We start from the raw sequence: 26,737 nt of genomic DNA, 5'->3' as shown, positions 1-26,737 counted from the left end.
AAATAAACTCAAAATGGATTAAAGACCTAAATGTAAGACCAGACACTAAAACTCCTAGAGGAAAACATAGGAAGAACACCCTTTGACATAAATCACAGCAAAATCTTTTTTGACCTACCTCCTAGAGTAATGGAAATAAAAACAAAAATAAACAAATGGGACCTAATGAAACTTAATAGCTTTTGCACAGCAAAGGAAACTACAAACAAGATGAAAAGACAACCCTCAGAATGGGAGAAAATATTTGCAAACGAATCAACGGACAAAGGATTAATATACAAGCAGATCATGCAGCTCAATATTAAAAAAACAAACCCAGTCAAAAAATGGGCAGAAGACCTAAATAGACATTTCTCCAAAGAAGACATACAGACGGCCATGAAGCACATGAAAAGATGCTCAACATCACTAATTATTAGAGAAATGCAAATCAAAACTACAATGAGGTATCACCTCACTCCTGTTAGAATGGGCATCATCAGAAAATCCACAAACAACAAATGCTGGAGAGGGTGTGGAGAAAAGGGAAACCTCTTGCACTGTTGGTGGGAATGTAAACTGATACAGCCACTATGGAGAACAATATGGAGGTTCCTTAAAAAACTAAAAATAGAATTACCATATGACCCAGCAATCCCACTACTGGGCATATACCCAGAGAAAACCGTAATTCAAAAAGACACATGCACCCGAATGTTCATTGCAGCACTATTTACAATAGTCAGGTCATGGAAGCAACCTAAATGCCCATCAACAGACGAATGGATGAAGAAGTTGTGGTACATATATACAATGGAATATTACTCAGCCATAAAAAGGAACGAAATTGAGTCATTTGTAGAGATGTGGATGTACCTAGAGACTGTCATACAGAGTGCCGTAAGTCAGAAAGAGAAAAACAAATACCGTATATTAACGCATATATGTGGAATCGAGAAAAATGGTACAGATGAACCAGTTTGCAAGGCAGAAATAGAGACACAGATGTAGAGAACAAACATATGGACACCAAGGGGGGAAAGCAGCATGGGAGGGGGATGAATTGGGAGATTGGGATTGACATATATACACTAATAGATGACTTATAAGAACCTGCTGTAGAAAAAAGATAATAATAATATTAAAAGAAACAAACAAAAATAATGTCAAAGAATGAAAAGGCAAGCCATAGATTAGGAGCAAGTATTTGCAACAGGCATATCTGAAAGGGGCTATTATCCACAATAAGAAAACAAATAACCTAATTAAAAATGAACAAAATATCTAACACTTACTAAAGAAGAGGTACAGATGGTAGATAAGCCTTGTGAGAACATGCCCAACATCCTACACCATTAGGGAACCGCAAACTAAAACAACTATGAGGTACCACTACACACTTATTAGAATGGCTAAATTCCAAAACACTGACAACATTAAATGGAGGATATGGAGCAAAAGGAACTCTAAATTCATTGCTAGTGAGAATGTAAAATGGTACAGCCACTTTGGAAGACAATTTGGCAGTTTCCTACAAGGTAAGCATACTCTTCCCATAAGATCCAGCAATCATGCTCTTTGCTATTTACCAAAAGAGCTGAAAACTTAATGTGCACTCAAAAACCTTCCCACAGTATCAGCTTTATTCATAAGTGTCAAAACTTGGAAGCAAGATGTCTTCACCAGGTGAATGGACAAATAAACTGTGGTATATCCAGACAATGGAATATTATTCAGTGCTAAGAAATAATCTACCATGCCATGCAAATAAAAAGAGGAACCTTAAGTGCAAATTACAAGTTACATAAGCCAATATGAAACAGCTACATATATGGTTCCAATTAAAACGTTCGGGGGAAAGGCAAAACAAAAGATCAGTGGTTGCCAGGAGTTTGCGGAGAGAGGGGTATGAAAAGGTGGAGCACAGGGAATTTTTAGGGCAGTGAAAATATTCTGTATGATACTATAATGGTGGATTCATGTCATTATATATTTGGCAAAACCAACAGAATGTACAGCACTAAGGATGAACTGTGGACTTTGGGTGGTAATGGTGTGCCAGTGTTGGTTCAGACTGTAACAAACATACCACTCTTGTGTGGGACTGCACTGGTAGAGGAAGCTGTGCTATCAGGAGTATATACACAATTGGGCCTCTGAACCTGAGGGTTCCATATCCTTGGATTCAAACAACCTCGGATTGAAAATACTCAGGGGGCAAAAAAACCACAGAAGGTTCCAAAAAGCAAAACTCGAAGAATTTGCCTACTGGCAACTACTTACATAGCATTTACATTATATAAGGTATTATAAGTAATCTAGAGATGAAGAATATAGGAGGATGTGCACAAGTTACGTGCAAGTACTATGCTATTGTATATAAGGGACTGGAGATTTTGGTGGGGAGGTTGGGGGAGTTGGAAGGGCAGGTGTCCTGGAACCAATTTCCCCATGGACACTGAGGAATGGCTGTACAGTGACTTAATGCTAACATCTAGCTATAACATTTTCTTATTCTCTACAGATTTTATTCACTTTGAGATACGTAAAATTCGAAGTTTTATTCTAAGTCTTCCAGAGTGCAAACTTACTAGTTGTACTGTGTGGTGGGTTCTATATTCATCTTCACTCCGAAGGCGCTGTTGGAATTTTTCTTTGTGTTTTGCAATACAAATTTCCTATAAATACATGAAATGTGTTTTAATATAAGTGAAACTTGAAAGACTCAAAATCTAATTCAATTTGATAAATTTTAATCTTAACATATACCTACACAGCAAGTAAGCCACCTCTGGTTTCTCATCTGGAATATCAAAGCAGCATAAGCCAAATAATTAGGATCTTAAAAGACTCTTCTGTTAAACTACTTAACATCCGTAGAATTCCTGATTTCTCCCTTTTTTTGGAAGGGAAGGAATGGGGCATGGTAGAGTGGAAGGGGGGTGTACCTAGATAATCTCAAAAGTTTCTTTCAAATCTGAAGACTGTGGCCAGAAGATTCTAAGTATTATTGTACTCTTTAAACTAGTCTGAGCAAAAAAGGACACATAACTCTTGACTTAAACTCTGTTTCTTAAGTGCTCTCTGATGAAGTAAAGAACATGATTTTGCCTGGATTGGTTTAAACAATATCATGAAATCTGAATCTTCTGATCATAGACTTCAGAGCTAAAAAGACACCTTAAAGACTAGAAAGTACAATAATAGTATGCTACAGATTTACATGAAAATAATATTAAGAGATATGTGCTCTTTACACATACCCTATCATCTGGCAACTTCCTACTGGCACCAAGCTAAGTCTTCATTTTCTCTGGGTCCTTCCGGAGAAGTCCTCCAGATAAACATTAGTTTCTAACACTCTCAAAGCTATACCAAAAGATTAGTCTTATAACCTTGTTAAGTCATACATGAATAACCTTTCAGGCCAGGAAGCTGTATTTTAAAGCAGCTCTTTTATCTCCTTCCTATCTTTACCCACACTGTGTTGACTCTACTGCCTAACAAGTATTGATCATGGATTGAACCTGTCCAAGGCAGTCTCCAAGGGGGAAAAGTGGCATGATGTAGTGATATAATGGCTCAGGCTTCCAAGTTACACAGACCTAGGATAGTATCCTACTTTGACCCATACTAGCTGCTTTTCCTTAGGTAATTTATTTAACGACTGGAAGCCTTAGTTCCCTTGGTTATAAAATGAGGATACAAGTCTACACTTCCTTATCAAGAACAGAACTCAGATGTGTTTCAAAATTAATTTTTTTTTTTAATTTTAGAAAGGTGATATGTTGCATACACCATCTATTGCCCAGTAACTCCAGCAGGATCTGACGCAACACCCCATAATAAGCATTACTGATGTTTTTGCAGTATTACTGATGTTTTTGCAGCGAAACAGATGAATAGTCAAAGTAAGTAGGACAAAGAAATGTTCAGGTCTGGGTTTGCCACCAAATCAAGTATCAGAATGCTTTTTGGCTACTGGGAGAATAAAAGAAGATAATATACATAAAGAACGATGTTATTTCTATTATTCTTCTTGAAAAGTTTAATCACAAAGCATAGACCTCAAGTCCTCATGGCACAGCCAGAGACCATCTTTGTTCTTTCAACAGGAGAAGCAGGGCATGATTTACTTATAGCCAGAGAACTACCCCTGGGTATGAAATTCTAGTGTGGGTGCCAGATTAACCACGGAGCCTGTGACCCTGGGGATGCTGACATGCGGACAACAAGGAATGTAGGCTGCTGTTACAAAGAGAGCCATTCTGATCTTTGGTAAAGTATGACTGATCTTTCTTCTCAGAACAGTGTTTCTAAGTTCCTCTCTTTCCAGCCTTCTTTTGTCATTCCTCCTTCCCTCTGCAGTTCTGTCACCTAAGCCGTTGGATTTGGGAGTCTGGGGGCAGGGAAAGGGGAGGACAGGGGGTAAGACCATTCAGAGACCCTTGGCTGTGTGCTGTGATAGGTCACAGCAGATCAGAAGCTGCGGTGTAAATGGGCAGAATCTACAGGGCTGAGTTTCCCTACCTCAGATTTAGTTTAATATAAGAATGAAGAGTGAAGAAGATAGATTAAATTGGTACACACTTTTATATATAAATAAAAATTTCCTTGAAGACTGAGGTCAGAACCAGTCAACTTAATTGTAGAGCATCCCTGGCCTCCTTAAAATAAAAAGGAGCCGGGAATTGCATTACATGGAATCCTGTAGTCATGATCAGAGTCACCTTTGGGTGGCTGAGGCAAACAGCATATCACCACTGGCTGTTCCAATGTGTTTAAGAGAGTAATGCTCAGACAACCATATAATGTCAATATAATGGCCCAAGTATTGAGAAGATACAACTCGTACTCAGTTTTAAAAGGTATGTGCATTAGTGACAAATTGGGTTAGAATTATTGGATATGGGTCAAAGATTAAGTAATGAATAAAAGCAAGATGTAAAATTAAGGTTATATTCAATAAATATGTAACCTATTATACCTTTTTATTTCTGAGGTATGCTTTCTTGGCTGAAACCCGTCCACGTCTTGCCTCCAGCTGCCGTGCTTTCTGCTGAAGTTTCTGTAGCTCTTCTCTCTGTAAATGCACAGACGCTGCCATCTCTTCCTTCTCCAGCATGGCCTCCATGCTTTCGTAAGTGTCATAGTATACCACTTCATCTCTCTTTTCTGTTACAAAACAGCAACAAGGGGTAGTGGTTAAGAGCATGGGCTACGGAGCCAGACAGAACAGGGCTCTGATCCACTCACTGATTCTATAACCTCAGGCAAAGCCATTACCCCTTTGTAAAAGAGTGATTAGGAAATATACCTCTTAGGGGGAATGTGTGTGCCAGTGTCTGGCACATAGTTAAGTGCTCAATGTAAAATGCCAAGAACCTTGTCTCCCAAATTAAAAATTTGAGAATACAGATTCTGGCTGAAGCAACAAAGCAAGTTACTTACAAAGTAAGTAGGAAGGAATAACATAGTTGCACTGCTACATCTACTAAATCACTTGTTTGACTTTACATTAAGTTTTCTTAGCCTCAACAGAAGAAATAAAACTGGTGTCCATGTACATTTTCCCTATGTATGCAAACAAATACATGGGGAAATTCCATCATTCATTCAAATGTATTTTTGTGGACTTATGTATTAGACACACATCATACCCGATATAAGTCTTTTGATGCTTTCCAGTTGTGCTGTCAACAGTAGCTCTTCACACTTTAAGATTTCAAACTGTACTTCATACAACTGAAGTTGCAGATCATAATAATCAGCTTCTAATTGATCCAACTGAGCGATGGCTTCTGTACCGCCCTGCAAACTCTGCATCTGCATTGAAAATAAAAATAAGAACATATCTAGTTTGAGAGAACAAGAAATTAAGTTATGATTAGAAATGAATACTAACTACTCAGACAGGATAAATCCATGAAGCAACTGAACACCAGCAGACAATGTGGGATCAGAGGCTCATGTACAGATAATTTAAGAACCTACTAAATTTGTGTATAAAGCTGTGTGTACATGCATATTTTTCTCTGAGTAGTGTTCCTAGCTTTCAAATTCATAAAGGGACAAAAGTCTGTGACTTAAAAGAGGTGAGAATGACGATAATCAAGACTCGGTTAAAAAGGAATAGTACTTACTCCTAAGTGTGGTTAAAATTTTTTTAAGTCAAATAGAATTTTGCTTGCCTGGGTGATATTTAACGTTTCAGCGTCACTTTACAAATTGTTTGATGTTTAGCATTATACCATGGCAAATACCACTGCCACATCAGGAAGACGTTTTTGTTTTTAAAATAACCTAAGGAGATGTGACATATCAACATTTTTTTTAAAGAACAAAAGTCTCCCCATAATTTAAACCACAGAGTAGTACTGTACTATAAAGCAAGGGATTTGTTTCGGCTGGGCTTAATAAATCCCATTTGGTCTGTTTCTCATGAGTCATGTGGTCATGTTAAATTAATGCTAATAAAACTAGTGCAGTCATCATCACAGATATATATAAAAAGCACAATGCATATATTGTATCACTCAACAGGCATAAACCTGGCAAGAATGACTAACTGACAGCTTTACCAAATCCTTTGAAGAATTCAAACACAATCGAGAACATTCAAATACAGACTATTAAGGTACTATTAAGGATAACCCCAGGGAAAATGACCCCACAGATAAACATGACAGACTCCCTGGCCCATTTCAGCCTCATCCTTCCTCTACCATAGGAGACCAATTCCAGTAAGAAATGTTCTTGCAATAGCACATAGTTATAAATCTTACCTCAGCAGCTCTTTTAGGCACCCTATGTTGTCATTACAATTCATCCTGGTTAGAATAAAGCTAGTCAATCTGATGAAGACAGTGGCACTCTATTTCAGTCAATAAAATGCTAGCATTTCAAGTTTTAAAGTTCAAGACCTTAAGAAAATTCCAGATACCTAGTAACATAAAGGAGAAAGCTAACTAGAAAAGAAGATTAGAGTGCAAATGCCTCAGGTGAAGGAGAGATGGAGCTGAAATCCGTGAAGAGATTCTGAATAGTGTGGAAAAGTTCAGAACAAGTTCTAATTTTTCCTTTAACAATAGTAGCAAATCAGAAAATGTAAGGGAAAAATAAATCCATTAACAAATCTAAATCCATAATTTAAAATCCATTAACAAAAAGATCTTTCTAGATCGTACCCTTAAAATATTATAGATTACCTCATACACTATTTTTTAAACAAGAGTTAGACATGCATATGCACATTCGTAGAACAATATATTTTACATAAAGCTGTATTAATAAAAGCAGTGATGACATTTTGTTCTTCTGTAGAGAATATACAACTTTCACAAATACATACTCAATGTATTTAGAAGCCAATATGGTCAAGCCACAGAATGGGAGCAAATATTTGCAAATCATATATTTGATAAGACTTGTATCTGGAATATGTAAAGAACTCTTTCAATTCAGTGATTTAAAAAAACCCAATTTTAGGGAGTTCCCCGGCAGTCCAGTGGATCCCGCAAGCCTAGCAGCACAGCTCCCCCACAAAAAAAACAATTTTTAATGGGCAAATGACCTGAATAGACACTTCTCCAAAGAAGATATATAAGTGGCCAAGAAGCACATGGAAAGATACTGGACATAAATGCCATCAGAGAAAGGCAAATCAAAGCCACGAGATACCACTTCACACCCACCACGGTGCCTATAATAAAAAAGACAGTGTTTAGTGATAATGTAAAGAAAGATGTGGAGAAATTCTATCCTTTGTACACTGCTGGTGGGAATGTAAATGGTACAGCTGCTTTGGAAAACAGTCTGACAGTTCCTCAATAGGTTAAATAGCATTTCACGCCAAGATAAATGAAAACCTTGCACATGGATGTTCATAGCAGCTTTATTAGTAAAGCTCCAAAAGTAGAAAGAACCCAAAAGTTCATCAACTGATGAATGCATAAAATGTGGTGTGTATCATTTGGCCAAAAAAAGTAAATTAAGTAGTGATGCATGCTACAATATGGATGCACCTTGAAAACATTACACTACGAGGGGGAAAAAGCATTAAAAAAATCGCATCTTTTATGAGTCCATTTATATGAAATGTCCAGAATAGTAAATCTATAGAGACAGAAAATAGTTGCCTAGGTGTGGGGAGGACCGAAGGGGAGATAGGAAACGAGTGCTCCTTTTTCTTTTAACAGTTGCTGCCTACAGTCATGCTGGCATGCTGTGAAAATGCCATAACTCTAACTCTCCTATCAGAGGCCCCATGGTGAAAAGTTATCATCATCTCATGGAGATAGTGCAAAATTAACAACTGCCTGTAGAGTCAGAAAAATGTAAGTCTTATACCAAAAAAAAGTCAAATAGCACATCTTATTTAAAAAAATTTTTAAATATATTTTTCTCATGGCTTTTGTTACCTCTTCTTTTAGTGCATGTTTCCTCTGTTCCAAACAGATCTCTTTAGCTCTCATCATCTGCAGAGTCTCCTTAGAAACTGCATACTGGAGTTTTTCCATACGTTCAGCGGCTGCTGCCCATGATGCTTTACCAAATTTCTTCTGATCTGCTCGCATTCGATCGTACACAGCTATTGATAATTTTTAAAAAGACATTGAGACATTAAGACATGAAACAACTTGATACTAAAGAATTGAAAGTCTTAGATTCCACTGATCACACACTCAAAGATAAACACACAAATCCTACCCTCATGATAAATTACCTATAACAGCTCTAAAATATAATTCAACAGTATCTTAGATTCTCTCTAATGTCTCCAATAAGAATTTTAAATAATCATTCTCAGAAATAACTTTCTGAAGATGAAACTGAGTTTTCAGGTTAATTTTAAAACTTACTTTAAAAAATATTCTTTTCACATTGTCCAGTGTTATTAAATTTCTAAGTTTCTATAAAACTTTATTCTGTGACGGTTTATACTTTTTCCTAGGTATATTAGTTGAAAGCAGAACCATAACTATTAAACGGTATTTAAAAATTATTTAAATTCATGTACTTTTGAGTTCTCCAAAAGTATTTTAACGATATGACATAGGATGAAATAAATCCTAGACATTAGCATGGAGCTGATTCTGCTAAGGTTAGTGCTGGAGCAGAATCAGTTAGTGCTGGGCTTAACTAACTAAGCCACAAGGAAGACACCCAACTTCTCCTTGCCACCACACAAAAAAAGGAAGAACTTTTTAGTTTGCCACAATAGAGGCCTCATTCAAGAAACATTTCTTGACAATCAAACACCTAGTATCTTCCAGTTAAAGAAGTTTATCACTGATAACAGCATGGTGCTGGCTCATCTTGGGTCCTTATACAAATGAACCCAACCATCCTTATGGCCCTTATGCCTAATAGGTCAGACATGCTTTAACTATCATAAAAGAGTCAGGCAATCTGATTACGCAGTACCTAATGTAGTCTTTAGATCAGTGTACATTCTCTAGTAGTTTCTTTACTACGTTCAGAGGTAAGTGATTAATACTTTTGTAATGCTACTATATCATAACCCTCTTTGCAAGAAGTATCTCAGTAACATTTGTCTCAGAATTTTAATTTTTTTACAATAATACGAGTACATACTTGAAAATTAAAACTGTACAGAGACGCTGATAGTGGAAAAGAGCAGTTTCTCATGCTCAGCTCTCCCCCCACCCTTAGTCCCAATGCCTAAATGCAACCAACTTGGAACCTGCTCCTGGGTAGTTACCTCCATTCAAGAACGTTACCATTTCTTGATTTAGTCTTAAAAATCTGTTGAGTTCTTATGACAAATGAGCAATCTACTCACTCAGAATCTCCTCTCAATATAGTTCTTTTGGTTTCTCTGGTTTTTCTTTGGCCTTTAAATGCTAACATATTTGAATATTGATCTGATCCTTTATTTTAGGGTTTCTAACAAATAATAACTAATTCTGTTGCTTACATATCAAATGATTCTGCCATTTTAAATCTCTTTTAAAAATGTATGATAATATTTATGCAACCATAAGATCAATACAGTAGTGCACTGCAGGGGAAAAAATAACAGCAGGGGGTGTGGAGTTAGACAGCTTGGAGTTAAATTCCCACTTCTACCCATCAACATGTAACTTTCAGAAGAAACTTAACTGTTCTTGGGCTAAATTCCCTTGAATGATAAACATAAGGAAATACAGTACCTCCTCGGAAGACTTGTGGAAATTAAATGAGAGAATAATAGATATTCAAATGTTTCTCTCACTTCACATGGCAATATTAATCAAATACATGGTCTGTTTTGTTTCTTCTCTCCCTCATGCACACGCGACCACAATCACTCATATTTATATGATGTTGTGTTCATTTCAAAGTGCTTTTTCCAAGTGTTCTATTTATCTGCCCAGCAATCCTATAGAATAGGCATGGTATGCATTATCAACACCTTCAACATAGATATGTGAAACTTGGTGACTTAAGACCAAGGTTACACACCTATAAAAGGAGAGTTATATTAGTACCCAAGTTGCTTAAATACCTAGTCTGCTGCTTCTATCATTTTTACCTGAACTTGTAATCACAGCATATAGTCAAACATTCTGCATAATCAGAACTAGTCTGGAGCCTCATCTCTTGCTTCCCACTTAAGGACCGTGTCTGTGGAGCAGTTCCCTGCCCTAATTCAGTCTCAGGTTGTTACCTACCACAAGAGCTAGTCAATACTTTGTCTTCCAACATCTTTAGATAGAATGTATTCTTCTGCCTAATTACTGCTCACTTCGCCTGGAGTTATTTTCCAACAGCTCAGGAATATGAAGATAATGTAGAAAATTATGAATACAGAATGCTCGGAATACCCCTAGAACAATATTGGAACACCTTGAAAACAGATTCTTCTCTCCCTCTGCTGGCAAGAATAAAGATTCTTGCTAAGATGACTGATAACATTAACAGGATAACAACCATGTAATAACATCCTATGGTGATGATTATATGTAAAAAAGCTCTGAAGGCAACAGTCCTGGTGTTTACACGGAATCATGTTAAATTTGTTTTAAAAACCTTAATGTTCTAACATACATATACCTGTCAGAAAAGGGCCCATTTAAGATGTTTTTAAAAACTAAGCAGTAAAATTGGGCTACACCTGGCTTTGCATAAGGAAGGAAATAAAGGCCTATTTTACTCCTCTTCTAATATATAGATAATACAAGGAGATCTTATATAGATCAATAGGGGGAAAATAGCCCAATAGAAAAATAGGCAGAAGACAGTAACTGGGAAAAAAGGAAGGGATATGCAAATACCAATTATTACATGAAAACAAAAAAGATGAACACTCAGTAATAACCAAAGAAATGCAAATTTTAAAAACATGGTGCTACTTTTCATCTATTAAACTGGTTTTTTTGTTTTTGTTTTTTAAATGACAATGCCAAATGAGGCTGAGGAATAAAGGAAAGTATTCTCATTCAGCACAATTGCTTCGAGTGAAACTTTTAAGGAAACGTGGATTTGCTGAAAGAATAACCTGAATAACTACTTTAATGCCAGGTATACAGAGAGATTATTAAAATAATGAATAATTTAAACTGCTTCTCAGGGAGTGATGGAACGATTTCTGTGGCCTCCTATGGAAGGGAGTTGGAAGGAATGGACCTTGCCAGACAGACCTTGCCAGATGTATCTCTTCATTTGGCTTGATTTGTATCCTTTATAAATTGTAATGGTAAGTATGTGTTTTCCTGAGTTCTGCAAGTCACTGTAGTGAATTTTTGAACCTAAAAGGGTTATAGGAACCCCAAATTTGTAGCCAGTTGGTTAGACGTACAGATGGCCTAAGGACACCCCAAATTTGCAAGTAGTGTCTGAAGGGCAGGGAGTCTTGTTGGTGACTGGGCCTTTAAGCTATGACGTCTGTAACTGTGAACAATTATTGTCGGAATTGAATTATGCTATACTAATACCCATCACTTTTAATTTTTTTAAAGGTGGGCTATATGTAAACACATATGCCTAGAGAAGACTGAAAGGATATACCTTAACTTGTTAATAGTGGTCTTCTTTAACTGCTAGGATTATGAGTGGTCTTTAATTCTTTTCTATATAACTATTTCGAACATAAAATACTTAAACCACTCATTTTTGAAAATACCTCCATCCATTTTGAAAATACCTAACAAAAATAATTCTACTGGGAAACTCACCTTTTTGAGCTTTAGCTGTTATTTCAAAATATTTGACAGTAAGATCTTGAATGGACAGCACAGCCATATGAGCTTTCCGTTGCCAATCAGCATCTTCTTTTTGTAGACTTTCAATTCTTCGGGGACCCAGGTAATCATTCTCTATAGAAATCTATAGAGAGAAAAAAGAAAAATGGAAAAGATCATTTCTTTCTCTCTTTTAACATTTACTGAACGTTTATATATCAGGCATTGTGCTTGGTACTAAAAGAAAGAATACTTGTTTTTCCCTGCTCTGCAGTAGAAGCTATCAATTTACAAAACAATTAATTTAACAATAATGTTGAAGATAGTTGATGCAGAAATTTGTTCCCCCTTCCTCCTCTATCTTCTTCTTCATCCTTCCCTCTTCTATATATAAATAAAGGACATATAACAAAATGTTTAAGACTGATTACTTTCAAGTACTGGGATGAGAAACTTATTTCCTCCTTTATGATAATTGTATTTTCAGGTTAAGAATTATTTGTGCCAATAAAATGCTTATTTAATCATTGACATAAATAAATAAAATAAGATAGACAATATATAAAAATCAGCCTATCTGCCTACTGAAGGACTCTGGATATAAGTAACAGAAAAACTGGCTATGTATTATTTATAAGAGTCACAACTAAAACAAAAGGACAAAGGAAAGTTGAAAATCAAATGATGGACAGAGGTGTGCCAAGTGAATGTCACAGAAGTAACAATATCAATATTAAAGTATAGAAAAGTGCTAAACCAGTATGTTAATATGGAAGAAAGGTACAGTCCAGGAAGAACAGCAATAGACCCTCTGTACTGCTTTACCACATACTGAGTAAGAGACTTAAAACTTAAACAATAACACCATATTAGGATGATGGGGAAAAAATATTATAGAGAAAAATGTTAACCCACCCCTGGCACACTTAAAAAAAAAACTGATCAAGTAATTTATCATACACCACTAAAAAATTATAATGAATTTCAAAAGTAGAAATAATGCAGGTCATAGTCTCTAAACAGTACAATAAATAGAAGTCAAAGGAACAGTCTAAAACAGTTGATTTAGTCTTGAAGCAACAATATACTGCTCCTTAAGCAAATGAAGTCTTCCAGAAAGAGGGAAAAACATATGAGCACTCACTGTAGTGCTCAGCACACACAGAACAATTAATTAGCAATGTTAAGGGGACAGTGGCAAGGTAGAGGAAGAGGTCCAGAATGATCCTAGGGTTACTGGGAAAAAATATGTACATGGAATTGCCAAGGATTTCATTTTGCATGCTAAGTTTAACTTCGCAAGTCATACCCAGAGATATAAGCTTGAGTACCCCTGACACACTAGAAGACATTTAAAGCAACAACAGTGAATGAGTTCATGTAAGGAACTGTAATCATATAAGTAGCAAGATTCAATGGAGGAGAAATCAACACTATCAAACACTGCTTAGGGGTCAAGTAGATACACAACAAGTATCCATGGACCTAACAGCATGAACTTGGCGACAACAGTTCTGCAGTACAGGCAAATTCCTTTTGCCTATTAATTCCCACCATATCTTCAGACCTCAGTTCAATTAACTGGTTCATGGATGTCGTCCCTGACTCACCGTTATAGGCAGTATAAGCTCTTCAATCTAACAAATAGCCTTCATTCTTAAGTCTTATCACAATCATACTTCATATTATTATTTTTTTTTTAAAAGGATTTTCTTATTTATTTATTTATTTATTTATTTATTTATTTATTTTTGGCTGTGTTGGGTCTTCGGTTCGTGCGAGGGCTTTCTCCAGTTGCGGCAAGCGGGGGCCACTCTTCATCGCGGTGCGGGGACCGCTCTTCATCGCGGTGCGCGGGCCTTTCTCTATCGCGGCCCCTCCCGTCGCGGGGCACAGGCTCCAGACGCGCAGGCTCAGCAATTGTGGCTCACAGGCCCAGCTGCTCCGTGGCATGTGGGATCTTCCCAGACCAGGGCTCGAACCCGTGTCCCCTGCATTAGCAGGCAGATTCTCAACCACTGCGCCACCAGGGAAGCCCCATATTATTTTATATCACCTGCTTTCTGCTCTGAATGTTCCATGAGGGCAGAGAATGCACAAGTGGTTTTTATCTCTGCTTGCTTGCTTTTCACTAGCACACTGCCAGGCATGAACTAGGTAACCTACAATATTTCCTGAATGAGTGAATAAAAATTCACTTCCATACATGTTTTTAATGAGGAGAGAAATGTAGACACATGTATAATACTCTTTTGAGAAATCTGTGTGAGTGAACAGAGGGGAAAAGGGTGGAGAAGAGGATAAGGCTTAAGGGTAGGCACTCTGCTTTATTTTAATGGGAGATCACAGAGCAGGTTGAGAGGGAGAACCTATGTCTTCCCCTGTGAAGAAAGAACCCAGTTATGAAAAGAATCTGAAAAAGAATTATGTATATGTATAACTGAATCACTTTGCTGTACATCTGAAAGTAACAGAACACTGTAAATCAACTATAATCCAAAATAATATAAAAATTTAAAAAAGAAAGAAAGAATCCAGTTAAAAATAAATTGGTAGAGGAGACAGGAGGAGAGAAGACACAAGACAGCTGTTTTTAGATGGTAGGGTGACAAACCATTTATCGTAGGAAGACTCATTAAGCAAATATTAAAAACAATACTAACCAAGGTTAGTGAAGTCACGGTGAAACAGGCACACATAATATACTGCTGGTGGAACTATAAATTGATTAAAACCTTTTCTGGAAGTATTTTATGATACCATAATCTTTGAACACATTTAGCTGTTTAGATAAGGACAAACTTTATTGAGGCCCATTAATTGCAGAGGGCTTTGAAGGAGGGGTAGGATTTTGACAGTTACATGGGGAGCATATGGGAAAAGAGAACCACCCAAAAGGGATGCTGTAGGTAAGAATTAACCTGAACAAAAGCCTTGAGGCAAGTAAGTTCAATGCATGGTAAAGGACAGAGAGCAGTCCAGCCTAGCTGGAGTTTAGGTAAAACAGATGAAGGTAGTGGGAGATAAGACTAGAAAAGTAGGTTATGATCACTATGAGGAGGCTGAGGAGTTTGTACTGCATAGGACAGGTAACTGGAAACCACTGAGGGATTCTCAGCAATAAGTGGCATATTTAGACTTCAGTTTACATTTAAGGTTTTAGAAAACTTGTTTTCTGTAATAAAACCATCAAGGTTTCGTGCTTTCATTTGTTGTGATTGCCTCTGATTTTTAAAACAAGTTAAAAAGCAAAAGATTAGTGTTCACAAGTATGAAAAAGAAATTTAATAAATTGATATTATGATAAATTTAATAAAATGTAGCAAAAATTTAAATTCTTACTCGGCACGTTATGATGGAAGTCCTTTTCAATGACATGATTAAACTCTGTATGTTTATTATACCTAAGACCATAAGCTAGGTTAGCTAAGTTTTTTCCCTGACTTTGAAAGTCAAAATGTATTTAGATTCTATCAACTCCCAAGTTCAACCTTCTGCCTTGTGATGCTAGGGTTCAGGCTCTGAAAACCACATTTAGCCTTTGCCAACAGAAAGGGTTGGAGGAGATTTCAGAGTTGAAGGGAAGAGAAGATTTGCTTCTTCCTATCTGTATCACTTGACTTTCCTGTTTGCTGTTCCTGTGATCGTCATCCCAGACTCGCTTCTTCATCCCAGCATCTGCAGTACCTTCTTAAAGGAGTTAACAGAATCGAGTTTGCAGTTTTTTAACCTTCGCAGAACTGACCTCATTTGTGTGCCCAAGACAAACCAGCACCTGTCCACCACTGCCCTATCCCCAGAGATCTGGTTCTCTCCATTGAGATCAAACACACCAGCACTAGAAGAGCAATGTCTTCTTTCTCAGAGGTCAGCTCCACAGGTCCTATCCTTTAATAATTACCACCTCTTCCCTTTGTAACCCCCGATCCTAGGAGTGGCGGCTGCTTTTGCAATTAACTCTGATATCTTAGAGTTGCCTTCTTATCTACCTTGTTAACAACTTTATACCTGGTTCTTAAAATTCCCTCTGTTGAAATAACTGATTTGATCTTCTGGTCAGACCAACAGACACAACTATGGAATAGAAATGTAATAACCAGAACAGGCAGTGCTCAAAATTCAAAAATCTTAACTCAGATCATGAAGATAGAAACCCTTTTCACTTTCATAGTTAAACACTGTACAGAAATGAGAAACCTTGCATTATGGCCTTTTGAAGAGAAAAACTAATATAAAAAATCTGGTGGTAATTATTTGGCGATAACTTGTTCTTTGTTGTTGGATTATTTTTACCTTCATTGTACATGTATATTCAAATATACAGAAAACAAACATGCTATGCTTAAATGCTGGTTTTTTAACTGACTTCTGAAACTCAGTAGCTAATGCTGCAGCCAACTGTTTAAAAACATGATTACAGTTTACTGTACCTAAGACATTAAGCTAGGATACTGAGTTCTCTTCCTAACTTGGCAAATTTGAAGATGTACAGCACTGGTCAGCTGGATCATGTGCTAAAAACAATGACACCTCTGTTTTCAATTTTAGGGCTAGAAAGAAAACAGTATCTGTTTTTAAGATGGAAAAAAATGTGTCAGTTTAGGTAGCTAGGATAGTGAGACTAGTTTATAAACACAAATTTCTTGGCAAGGAAATACTTATTATAAAGTACATCACTAGCTTGGATACTGGGTTTTATATGAGAAGCTGAAGTGTTACTTCTGTCTATTGCTGAGATTGTAATTTAAAAAAAATTCCAATTCTTAGGTGAAACAAATGTCAAGATAAACTTGTCAATATACTGATGTAGTAGAGACCTTAATGTGAATTTTCCAGGCCCAGGAGTCATCAGAAGGTGACTCTTGATTAAGAGAATGACATGATTAGACTTGGCATCATCTATTTCATGCATTTTTACATTCAAAGCAAATATTAAGTGTACTATTCCCAGGAAAGAGTGTGAAATGAGGCATTTTTTGAAGGTAAGAGACATCTAAAGACAAGGAAACCAAAAGAAAAAATAGTTGAGGTAACAGATAAGTACCTTAATGTACAGTGGTAGCACTATATATTTCATAGTGTGCGTGGTAAAGTATATAGTGGTCCAATGGTGTAAAAATTGCACCCTGCACAAAACCAGGGGGGTTTGCCAAGCCATGTGTACTGCTGCATATGCCCATTTGTCTGCTGGAATAAGGGTGGAGGTGGGTGACTTTTTCTATTTCACACAAAGACACCTATAGATTTGCTTGGTCCTGGGGAAGGGTGGAGGAAGAAGAGTACATTCAAGTTTCAACTAGAAGACAACTGAATTGCAAAATGACATGACTGGCTACAAAGGGGAGGGAAAAGCTGAGGGTGTCTTCTAGTTTCTAGCTTATGTACTTTCAGCAAGTCATTAGAAATAAGTTGGACAATGTGTCTGAAGTGCTTATAGTTAATCCAGGAAGACTACCAGTAGGTCAACTCGCTAACTAACCCTGACTCATTAAGACACTGGGCCTAAAAATCTAGAGAGGATCTTCTAGTTTATTTATTTTTATTTATTTATTTAAGCTTTTTTTTTGGTCATGCCACGCAGCCTGCAGGATCTTAGTTCCCCGACTAGGGATTGAACCTGGGCCCCGGCAGTGAAAGTCCTAACCACTGGACCACCAGGGAATTCCCCAAGGATCATCTAGTTTAAATCTCATTTTATGGATGAAAAAACTGGGGCCCAGAGAGAATGTAACTTTGAATTTAGTGTGCTCCATCCCTTAGCTGTTTCAAATTTTATTAGACACGTGGTTCTCAAACTTCATATCAGAATTACCGGGAAGACTTGTTAAAACAAAGATTGCTGAGCTTCTCCCTAGTTTCAGCAAAGGAGATCTGAGGTGAGGCCTAAGAATATGTATTTCTAACAAGGTTCTAGGTGATACTGATGCTCCTCGTCTGGGGGTCACATTTTAAGAACCAGTGTATTAGAGTCTGGGAGCTTCCGAAAGGGGTGTGTATTTTAAAGAGGCTAAAGAATAAAAGTCAAATTCCATAGGATGAGATAGCATTCTAGCCCCTGACCATCATTCCTCTCCTACAAATCCTTAGACTGAGGCATATCAAACAATTCACACCCTGTGGTATAACTAAAAAAGCAGGCTTTGCAGCCAAACATGTGTTTCAATCCCAGCCATGCCACTTACTGGCCTCCACTCATGGTGCTGGGTTGGTGACTCAGTAATGTTTGAATAACTTATTGTGACTAAAAGCCCTAGTATTATGCCTGTTCACTATACCATTCCTGTTCTTATATACCTATCTGGAATATTCTCAATTCCAATCTCCAATACAGACATACGTACTCACTTCCTACTGAATTCTTATTCTTCAGTGGTGAAGCCTGATAATCCCCCTTTTTCCATGTATCTTCAGGCAATGGTGATCACCTCATAATGCATCTCTACATAAACTTGTACATACTGCTCATTTTTCTTTTAAAAAATCATCTGACTTATAATTTACATACAACAAAATGTACCTGTTTTAAGTGTAAATTTTGACAAATATATATACCCATGATAACAGGCACCATAATCAAGATTTAAAGCACATCAATCTCCCCAAAGGATTCTGTTACATCTGCTTCCTCTCAGTGGATCTCCCCGGCCCCACCCCAGGCAACAGCTGTTTAGGACAATCTTCTAGAATTCCATGTAAATGGAGGCACAGTTTATACTCTTTGTCTGGCATCTTTTGCTCAGCACAATTTTTTATAAGCTATTTAATCAGGATTTAATTTACATACACTATGTTCAAGTGAATCCATCTAAAGTGCTCAATTTGATGTTTTGATTGCTGTATACACCCAAGAAACAACCACTACAATCATGATATAAAACATTTCCATCACCTCCAAAATATTCTTGTACTACTTTGCCATCCATACCTTCTCGTACTGCTTTGCCATCCATACCTTCACACATATACAGGAGGGTATATACCCTCCTGTATATGGCTTCAACTTAGCATGACTTTGACATGTGTCTGTGTTGTTGTGTCTATCAATGGTTAATTCCTTTGCTTTGCTGAATATTATTCTACTATATGGAAATATCACATTTTGTTTATCCATTCACCTGTGTATGGTAATTTGGGTTGTCCCAGTTTGGGGCTACCGGGAATACAGTTGGCACGCACACCGGTATGTAAGTCTTTTTTGTGAACAGATGTTTTTGTTTCTCTTGTACAAGTAGCTAAGAGACAAACAGTTGAGTTGTAAGGTATTGTACAGTTGACCCTTGAACAATATGGATTTGAACTGCATGAGTCCACTTACATGCAGATTTTTTTCCCCGTAAGTATTACAGTGCTACAAGATCTGCTGTTGGTTGAATCCACGGATGGGGAACCACGATCTGGAAAGCCACTTTGGGACTTAAGCATCTGAAAATTTTGGTATCATTGGTGGGTCCAGGTCCTGGAACCACACCCAAGGGTTGTTCAAAGATCAACCATATATGTTTAACTTTTGAAGAAAGTGCCGAACTGTTTTCCAAAGTGGTTGTACCACTTTAAAATTCTGTTAGCAATGTATGAAAATTCCAGTTACTCTACATCCTCACTAGCCCTTGGGAGGGCCAGAATTTTTTCACTGTACTCACTTCAATGGGTGTGTAATAGTATCTCACTGTGGTACCAATTTGGATTTCCTAGATGAGTATGTTGAGCATCTTCACATGTGATTATTAGCCATTTCTTTGTGTCTTTTAAAATATCTAGCTCATATTGAAAATTTTGGGGTTTTGTCTTACTGAGTTGTACAGTTCCTTTTTCAGATGTACTACAAGTTATTTTCTCTCAGTGTGTGGCCTGCCTCCTCATTTTCTTAATCTTTAAAATAGCAAAAGTATTTAATTTTAATTTTAGTGAAGTCCAATTTTATCTTTTTTTTTTTTTTTTAGTTTTTGGCTGAAGTTTTCTGCATCCTATCTAAAAAACCTTTGCCTTTCCTTCTGAAAGATTGTCAAAACTTCCTAGTTTTGTTATAAAAGTTTTATACTATGAGCTTTATGTTTGGGTCTAAGATGTATTTCAAATTAATTTTTGTGTATGGTATAAGATAAGGAAGCCTGGACTTCATTATTTCTATATGGGTATACACTTCTAGCACCATGTGTTGATGAGACTATTCTTTCCCCACACTGAATTGCCTTGTCACCTTTGCAGAAAACTAATTGACTATATAACCACAGGTTTATTTCTGGATTCTGTTTAGTTCCATTCATTTACACATCTATCCTATACTATCACCACAATGTCTGGATTTCTCTAGCTATTTTATAATTGGCTGGTTAGTTTAAAAAAAAAAAAACACCCTACTGGAATATTAATTTGAATCTACAGATCAGTTGATAACTGACATCTAAACATTATTGATTACTGTTAATAGATTATCTTCCAATCTATTAACATGGTCTATCTCCCATTTATTTAGGTATGCTTTAATTTTTCTCAGTAAAGTCTTATAATTTTTCAGTATATAGTCCTTTCATATATTTTATAAAATTTATCCCTAAACATTTCATGTTCAGAGATGCTAATGTAAAAGGCATTTAAAAAATTTTGATTTCAACTTCATTTCTGGAAGATAGAAAATGCAACTGAATCTTTAATACTGACCTTGTAACTAAACTTACAGATTATTTCCAGTAGCTCTTTTAGATTCTTAATTTTTTTTTACATGTGTGATCACATGATCTACAAATAAAGAAAGCTTTACTTTTTTTCTAATTTATATATGCCTTTTATTTTTTCCTTGCCTTACTGAACTGGCGACAAACTCCAGAGAAATACTGAATAAAAGTTGTGGGAGCAGACAATCTTACCTAGTTACCAATCTTAGTGGGGGAAGAATTCAGTCATTCACCATCATGTATGATGTTAGATAGGCTTTCCATACATACCCTTTATCAGCTCAAAGAAGTTCCCTTCTTTTCCCAGGTTGCTGAGATTTTACCATGGATGGGCAATGAACTTTTTATCAGGTGCATTTCTGCACCCAGACATATTGATTTTTTTTCCTTTATCAATAATATGGTAAGTTACATTGATTAGTTTTTGAAATGTTAAACCAATCTTGCCTTACTAAGATAAACCCTAATCACAGTATATTACTGAATCCTATTTTTCAATATTATGTTAAGGATTATTGCATCTACATTCATGAGGGATGTTTATCTGTAGTTTTCTTTTTTTCTATAATGTCATTTGATTTGGATAATGCTGGCCTCAAAAATGAGTTGGGAAGTGTTCCCTCTTTTAAATCCTCCAATGATCCTTTACCTGGCCCTGGAGTTTTCTTTGTGAGAAGGTTTTAAATTATGAATTCAACTTTGTTAATATAGAGCTACCAAATTTTTTCTATTTTTTCTTGACTCTATTTTGACAATTTGCATTTCTCTAAGAAGTGTATCCATTTCATCTAAGTTGTAGAATTTTTTGGCACAAATTTGTTCATGTTCTCTTACTAGCTCATCATCATAGTTGATGGGGCATTTGAGGGGCAATGCAGTAAAATACGATTTTTACCTTTGAAAATGTTAACAGTTTAAGAAATATGTTGTCTGTTCCTCCTCACCTATACTCTGCTTCCCAGGGGAAAAAAATGGAGTAATAAGTGACGCGAGTGGACAATACAGCCTGACAAGAAGGTTCAATCCATTTGCTAATGTTAATACTCAATACAAACCATGATATAATACGAAAGCAAAAATTCACACAGATTCTGATAATCAATGTTAAGCTGTATATAGATTATCTCAGCTAAACACTGCAGCCTAGTTTAGAAGTAGATGGGGCCTCCATGTATATCATCCAGTTCATCCCTAGCCTTCCAGTCAAGTTTTCAATGGACAAATATCTATAGTTCATTTTTTAAAATTGGAGGACACTGTAGTGTCTAAAAATTCTTAGTTACTAGTTACCATTTTACCCAAAATGCCAAGTTTATGATAAAACTGACTTAACAACCCAATATTTTTCAAAAGTATTAATAAAGAAGAGTGTATCAATTATGTGACAGTCTGTGCTGCTCCATATCTTGCCTCATTAGTAAAGAGAAAAAGACACACAAACATGCTTTACCTTGTAATAATTTTTCAAATATTATACTACTCATTCTTGCCCCCAAGCATAAAGTTTTCAGAATAAGTGGCAATTTCCCAGATATAAATTTCGTAAATAATGTTCCAAATTCACGCATTAATGCACAGTTTTTTAATATCCTAGTTCAGCAATATTTCCATGTGAATTAAACACAGCAACATTGATTTGAGGTCAGCTATAAAACCAAACCCTTAACACTTGCCTCAAAAAATGTAATATATATTTTACACACAAAAGTCAAATGTCATGAATTTTAAAGCTGTACCATTAATAACTTGTAACTTGCAAAACAAGGTCTTCCCAAAACAAATGTTCTCAAAACTCCTGCTAAAGAAGTCTAAGACTAGATAATACCCAAAACATTAGAAGGGAGACGGGAGTAGATGGAGAGGGGAAAAAAAGCACAGGAAAGGGGGGAAAATGGGAATCTCAATGTACTTACAAATTTCCAAGGTTTTTCTCAGCCCTGGCTACTCAGCAAAGTCACCTTTTCAGATGCTTTTAAAATGAGGTGTTCAGGCTCTATGTATCACAAAACTACCAAACTAGAATCTCTGGGGACAATGGATCAGATATCTACATTTATAAAAGCTCCTCTAATAATTAAAATGTATAGCCAGCCACGCTGAGAACTATGAAACAGGCAGGTTACTATTTAGATTAAAAAAAAAAATACCTTGATCTGCTGTCTTCGTAGCATGGCAAGTTCTCGCATGTCTCGGAATGGCTGTAGTAAATACTGATAGAGTTCAGTTGTGGCTTCTGCAAGGCTGCTGTAGGCTTCATCCTCCATCTGATACAAGTCCAGAAGCTCTACCATGCTCTCTGTATTCTTGTGCTTATCCAAGAGCTGTGGAACAAGAAAATTTCACTACAAAGAAATCCAACTGTAATAGCCTATAAAACTTGCAAATTCCCTATCACCTCAGGACCTTGGAACTCTGAAATGCAGAATTAAAGAGAATGAGGAGCACTAACTGCTTTCATCACTTATCTCCATGCCTTAGGTGTCTTACTACAAGACCACTGCCTAAAGCATCCTTTTCTAACTACTGTCACCATATTATTCCTGTTCTCTGCATTTTCTGGAATTCCACACTATCTGCCTACCCTTAACTCTTAAGATTTTTTTCCCAGCATCTAGTAGCTTTCTCCATATTTATATAATCATTGCTAATCTACAAAGTAGTTATCAACACTTGCCAACATTATTTTACTAATTTCCCCAAATAATCTTGCCACTCTTTTCCTCCTCCAAATTTGGAACATTCCCTCAAAAACTTCAACTCATGCCTATCACTTCCTTCAAAATCTAGGTGAAAACACCCCTCAACTCTATTGAAGAGTTTAAGACTGACTATAATAGATTTTTATAACTTTCTTACTTTGCATTCCTTGGTACTCACGTGTATATGTACGTTTATAAAGATATTCATTCATTTCTCAACAAGTTAGGACTGAGCATCTTAATACATGTTAGGCACTGGGCATACAAAAACATGGTTCCTTTCTTCGGTTTGCAAAGCAGAAATAGAGAGACAGATGCAGAGAACAAACGTATGGACACCAAGGGAGGAAAGTGGGGGTTGGGGGTGGGATGAACTGGGAGACTGGGACTGACATATATACGCTAATATGTTTAAAATAGGTAACTAATAAGAACCTGTTGTATAAAAAAATAAATTAAATTAAATTTAAAAAAAACATGGTTCCTTTCTTCATGGAGTTTACTGTGTAGTAAATAAACAAACTAAATAAAGTTTTAAAAAATTACAAACTGTGATAAATGCTACGAAAATTATTACTTTTTAAAAAGTAAAGAATAAAAGTAACACAATGAAACAATGGGTTCCATGAGAAAGAATAAGAGGTGGGGAGATGCTGAAAAACTATGACCTAATTCAGAGCAGTTTAGAGAGAAAAGGCTATCCACGGAAGCTTAAGCTGAAATTTAAAGAACCTTTGGATGAACCATGTGGCAAGACACTATTTTATTTTTGGCCATGCTGCATGGTTTGCAGGATCTTAGTCCCCAGGGATTGAACCCAGGCCCACGGCAGTGAAAGTACCGAGTCCTTACCACTGGACCGCCAGGAACTCCCAGGACACTATTTTATATACTTATTATTGGTGTCCATTTACTCGGTGACAGTCTCATCTCCTCAAAAGCACAAAATTCTGCTATTCTTTCTCATACCTAAAGTTTCCACTACTATCCTCTTTCCCAGCTTCTTGCTTTGGTTATCATATTGTGTTGTACATATTACAGTTGACCCTGGAACAACTGTAATATGGGGTTAGGGGCGCCAACCCCTGCCTAGTTAAAAATCAGCGTATAACTTTACAGACAACCCTCCCTCCCAATCCACAGTTCTGCATACAAGTATTCAAAAAATGAAATACACAGGTATAAATCTAATTATGTACAGGATCTATGAGGAAAATTACACAACTCTGATGAAAGAACTCAAAGACCCAAATTAAATGGAAGTATTCCACATATGGATTGGAAAACTCAGTATTGTCAAGGTGTCAGTTCTTCCAAACTTGATCTATAGGATCAATGCAATGCCATTTAAAGTCTCAGCAAGTTATTTTGTGGATATCAACAAATGAATTCTTAAGTTTATATGGAAAGGCGAAAGATCCAGAATAACCAACACAATATTGACGAACAAAGTTAAAAGACTGACACCCTCCATTCAACTTCACTAGTTACTATAAATCTACAGTAATCAAGACAGTGTGGTATCGGTAAAAGAATAGATCAATGGAAGAGATTCCAGAAGTAAACCCACACACAAATAGTCAAGTAATCTTTTGACAAAAGAGCAAAGGGAATTAATTCAATGAAGAGATCAGCCTTTTCAACAAATAGTGCTGAAACAAATGGACATTCGTGTACGAAAGAAAGAAAAAGAAATCTACAGACCTTACACCTTCCACAAAAATTAACTCAAAATGGATCACAGACCTAAATGTAAGATGCAAAGTTATAAAACTCTTAGAAACTAACACAGGGGAAAATCTAGGTAAGCTTGGGTTTGATGACTTTTTAGATATAACACAAAAGCACAATGCTTTTCTACTCAATTTTTCTATAAACCTGAAAGTGATAAAACAGTCTAATAACTTTTAAATGATAGCAAACCTATTTAAAGACATAGTTTTATATTTCACTGTATGCATGCTTTTTATTTTTTAAATAAAACCGAGAATCATTAAAAATAAATCCGTAATATCCAATTAACACTGATTTTCATCCCTGTTAAGCCCTACTGTTTTAAGGTGATCAGACCAATCAAACAATATCTTTCTGCTTTGTTAACAAGTAGTTTTCGGTAGGTTGGTTTTGTTTGTTTTTAATAGAGGTCCACTAGAAGAAAGAGAATCAATTCAAACATCAGGGATTTTAACAACAGATAACACATAAATAATTTACAGATGCAGACAGAAGGCCAGACCAAGTGGGATCTTGCTTTATGCCGAAAGCAAAGAGATGCCATAAAAGGATTGTTGTTTTGTTTTTCCTTCAAAAACCTCTCTGGTTCCAGGGAAGCATTAGGGAATAAATACTTTCCCAAGTAAGGGAATCTTGACTTTTATTCTGAAGGATAAAAAGGGATAAACTAGGCAAAGTGTAAAGGGAAGACTGGGTCAGAAAGACAGAAGGGCATATCCCTGGATACCATAAAATAAGGTTTACAAACTGGAGTAAACAGAGAAAGGAAACATAATGAAAGACAATTCTGGAGACACTAACATACATGATGGACCTGAGTTATACTACAGTGGTGAGAAGGGGCACCAGAGTGGATGCAGATAGATCAGTTCATAATCTCCTGGGTCAGTCCATGTAAGCCTAGATTGGAGGAAGAGAAAAGCAAAGATTTAAGAAATGCTTTGGCGATAAAATTAACAGGACTTGATGAAAGAGTGGATTTTCTCTTTACCCTAAGGTCTTTGGTATTCATTGATACAAAAAACACAGGAATAGAAACAGGTTTTTAGAGGCAAAAATTATGGATTCAGAGACACTGTGTCCAAAGTGTTTTTTAGATATCCATTAGAAGAGGTCATGAAGGGAATGCAAAATGTCCAAGATAAACCTTATCTTTAAGAAGTCTACAATCTAACTAGGGAAACAAACAGACATGTAAGTAAAATACTGATTGTAGAAGACAATCACGGTTCATAGTGGGCTAAAGCAGCTGAAAAAGATGTTCTAAAGCTAGGATTTGAACTGGGTCTCGAAGGATGGGAAGTGCTAGACAGGTGAAGAAGAGCAACCCAGTCTGGAGAAATCACATGAATAAACGCGTCACATATTTGAATCCTGGATGGGGGGACGGGGGTGGCAGAGTGTCACCATGCCCTCTGGGGTAGGGGGTACACACTAGTGAGCAGGACATCACATTGAGACTGTAAAG

The 26,737-nt window shown here is 36.5% G+C and overlaps 1 protein-coding gene across 2 annotated transcripts in view; it reads right to left on the bottom strand.

Moving 5' to 3' along the window:
* Window positions 1-26,737, bottom strand: part of JMY (junction mediating and regulatory protein, p53 cofactor) — a 76,364-nt gene that overhangs the window by 23,598 nt on the left and 26,029 nt on the right. For both annotated transcript variants that reach the window (XM_028164960.2, XM_057541110.1), the window contains exons 2-7: window positions 22,984-23,157; window positions 12,159-12,309; window positions 8,400-8,569; window positions 5,640-5,805; window positions 4,967-5,154; window positions 2,571-2,657 (exon numbers count right to left, since the gene is read on the bottom strand). In XM_028164960.2, the coding sequence (XP_028020761.2) occupies window positions 2,571-2,657; window positions 4,967-5,154; window positions 5,640-5,805; window positions 8,400-8,569; window positions 12,159-12,309; window positions 22,984-23,157 (936 nt within the window). The remainder of the gene's footprint in view (window positions 1-2,570; window positions 2,658-4,966; window positions 5,155-5,639; window positions 5,806-8,399; window positions 8,570-12,158; window positions 12,310-22,983; window positions 23,158-26,737) is intronic.

Source organism: Balaenoptera acutorostrata, chromosome 2 (assembly GCF_949987535.1).
Source record: "Balaenoptera acutorostrata chromosome 2, mBalAcu1.1, whole genome shotgun sequence".
NCBI lineage: Eukaryota > Metazoa > Chordata > Mammalia > Artiodactyla > Balaenopteridae > Balaenoptera > Balaenoptera acutorostrata.
This window is presented reverse-complemented; position numbering and strand designations above follow the sequence as displayed.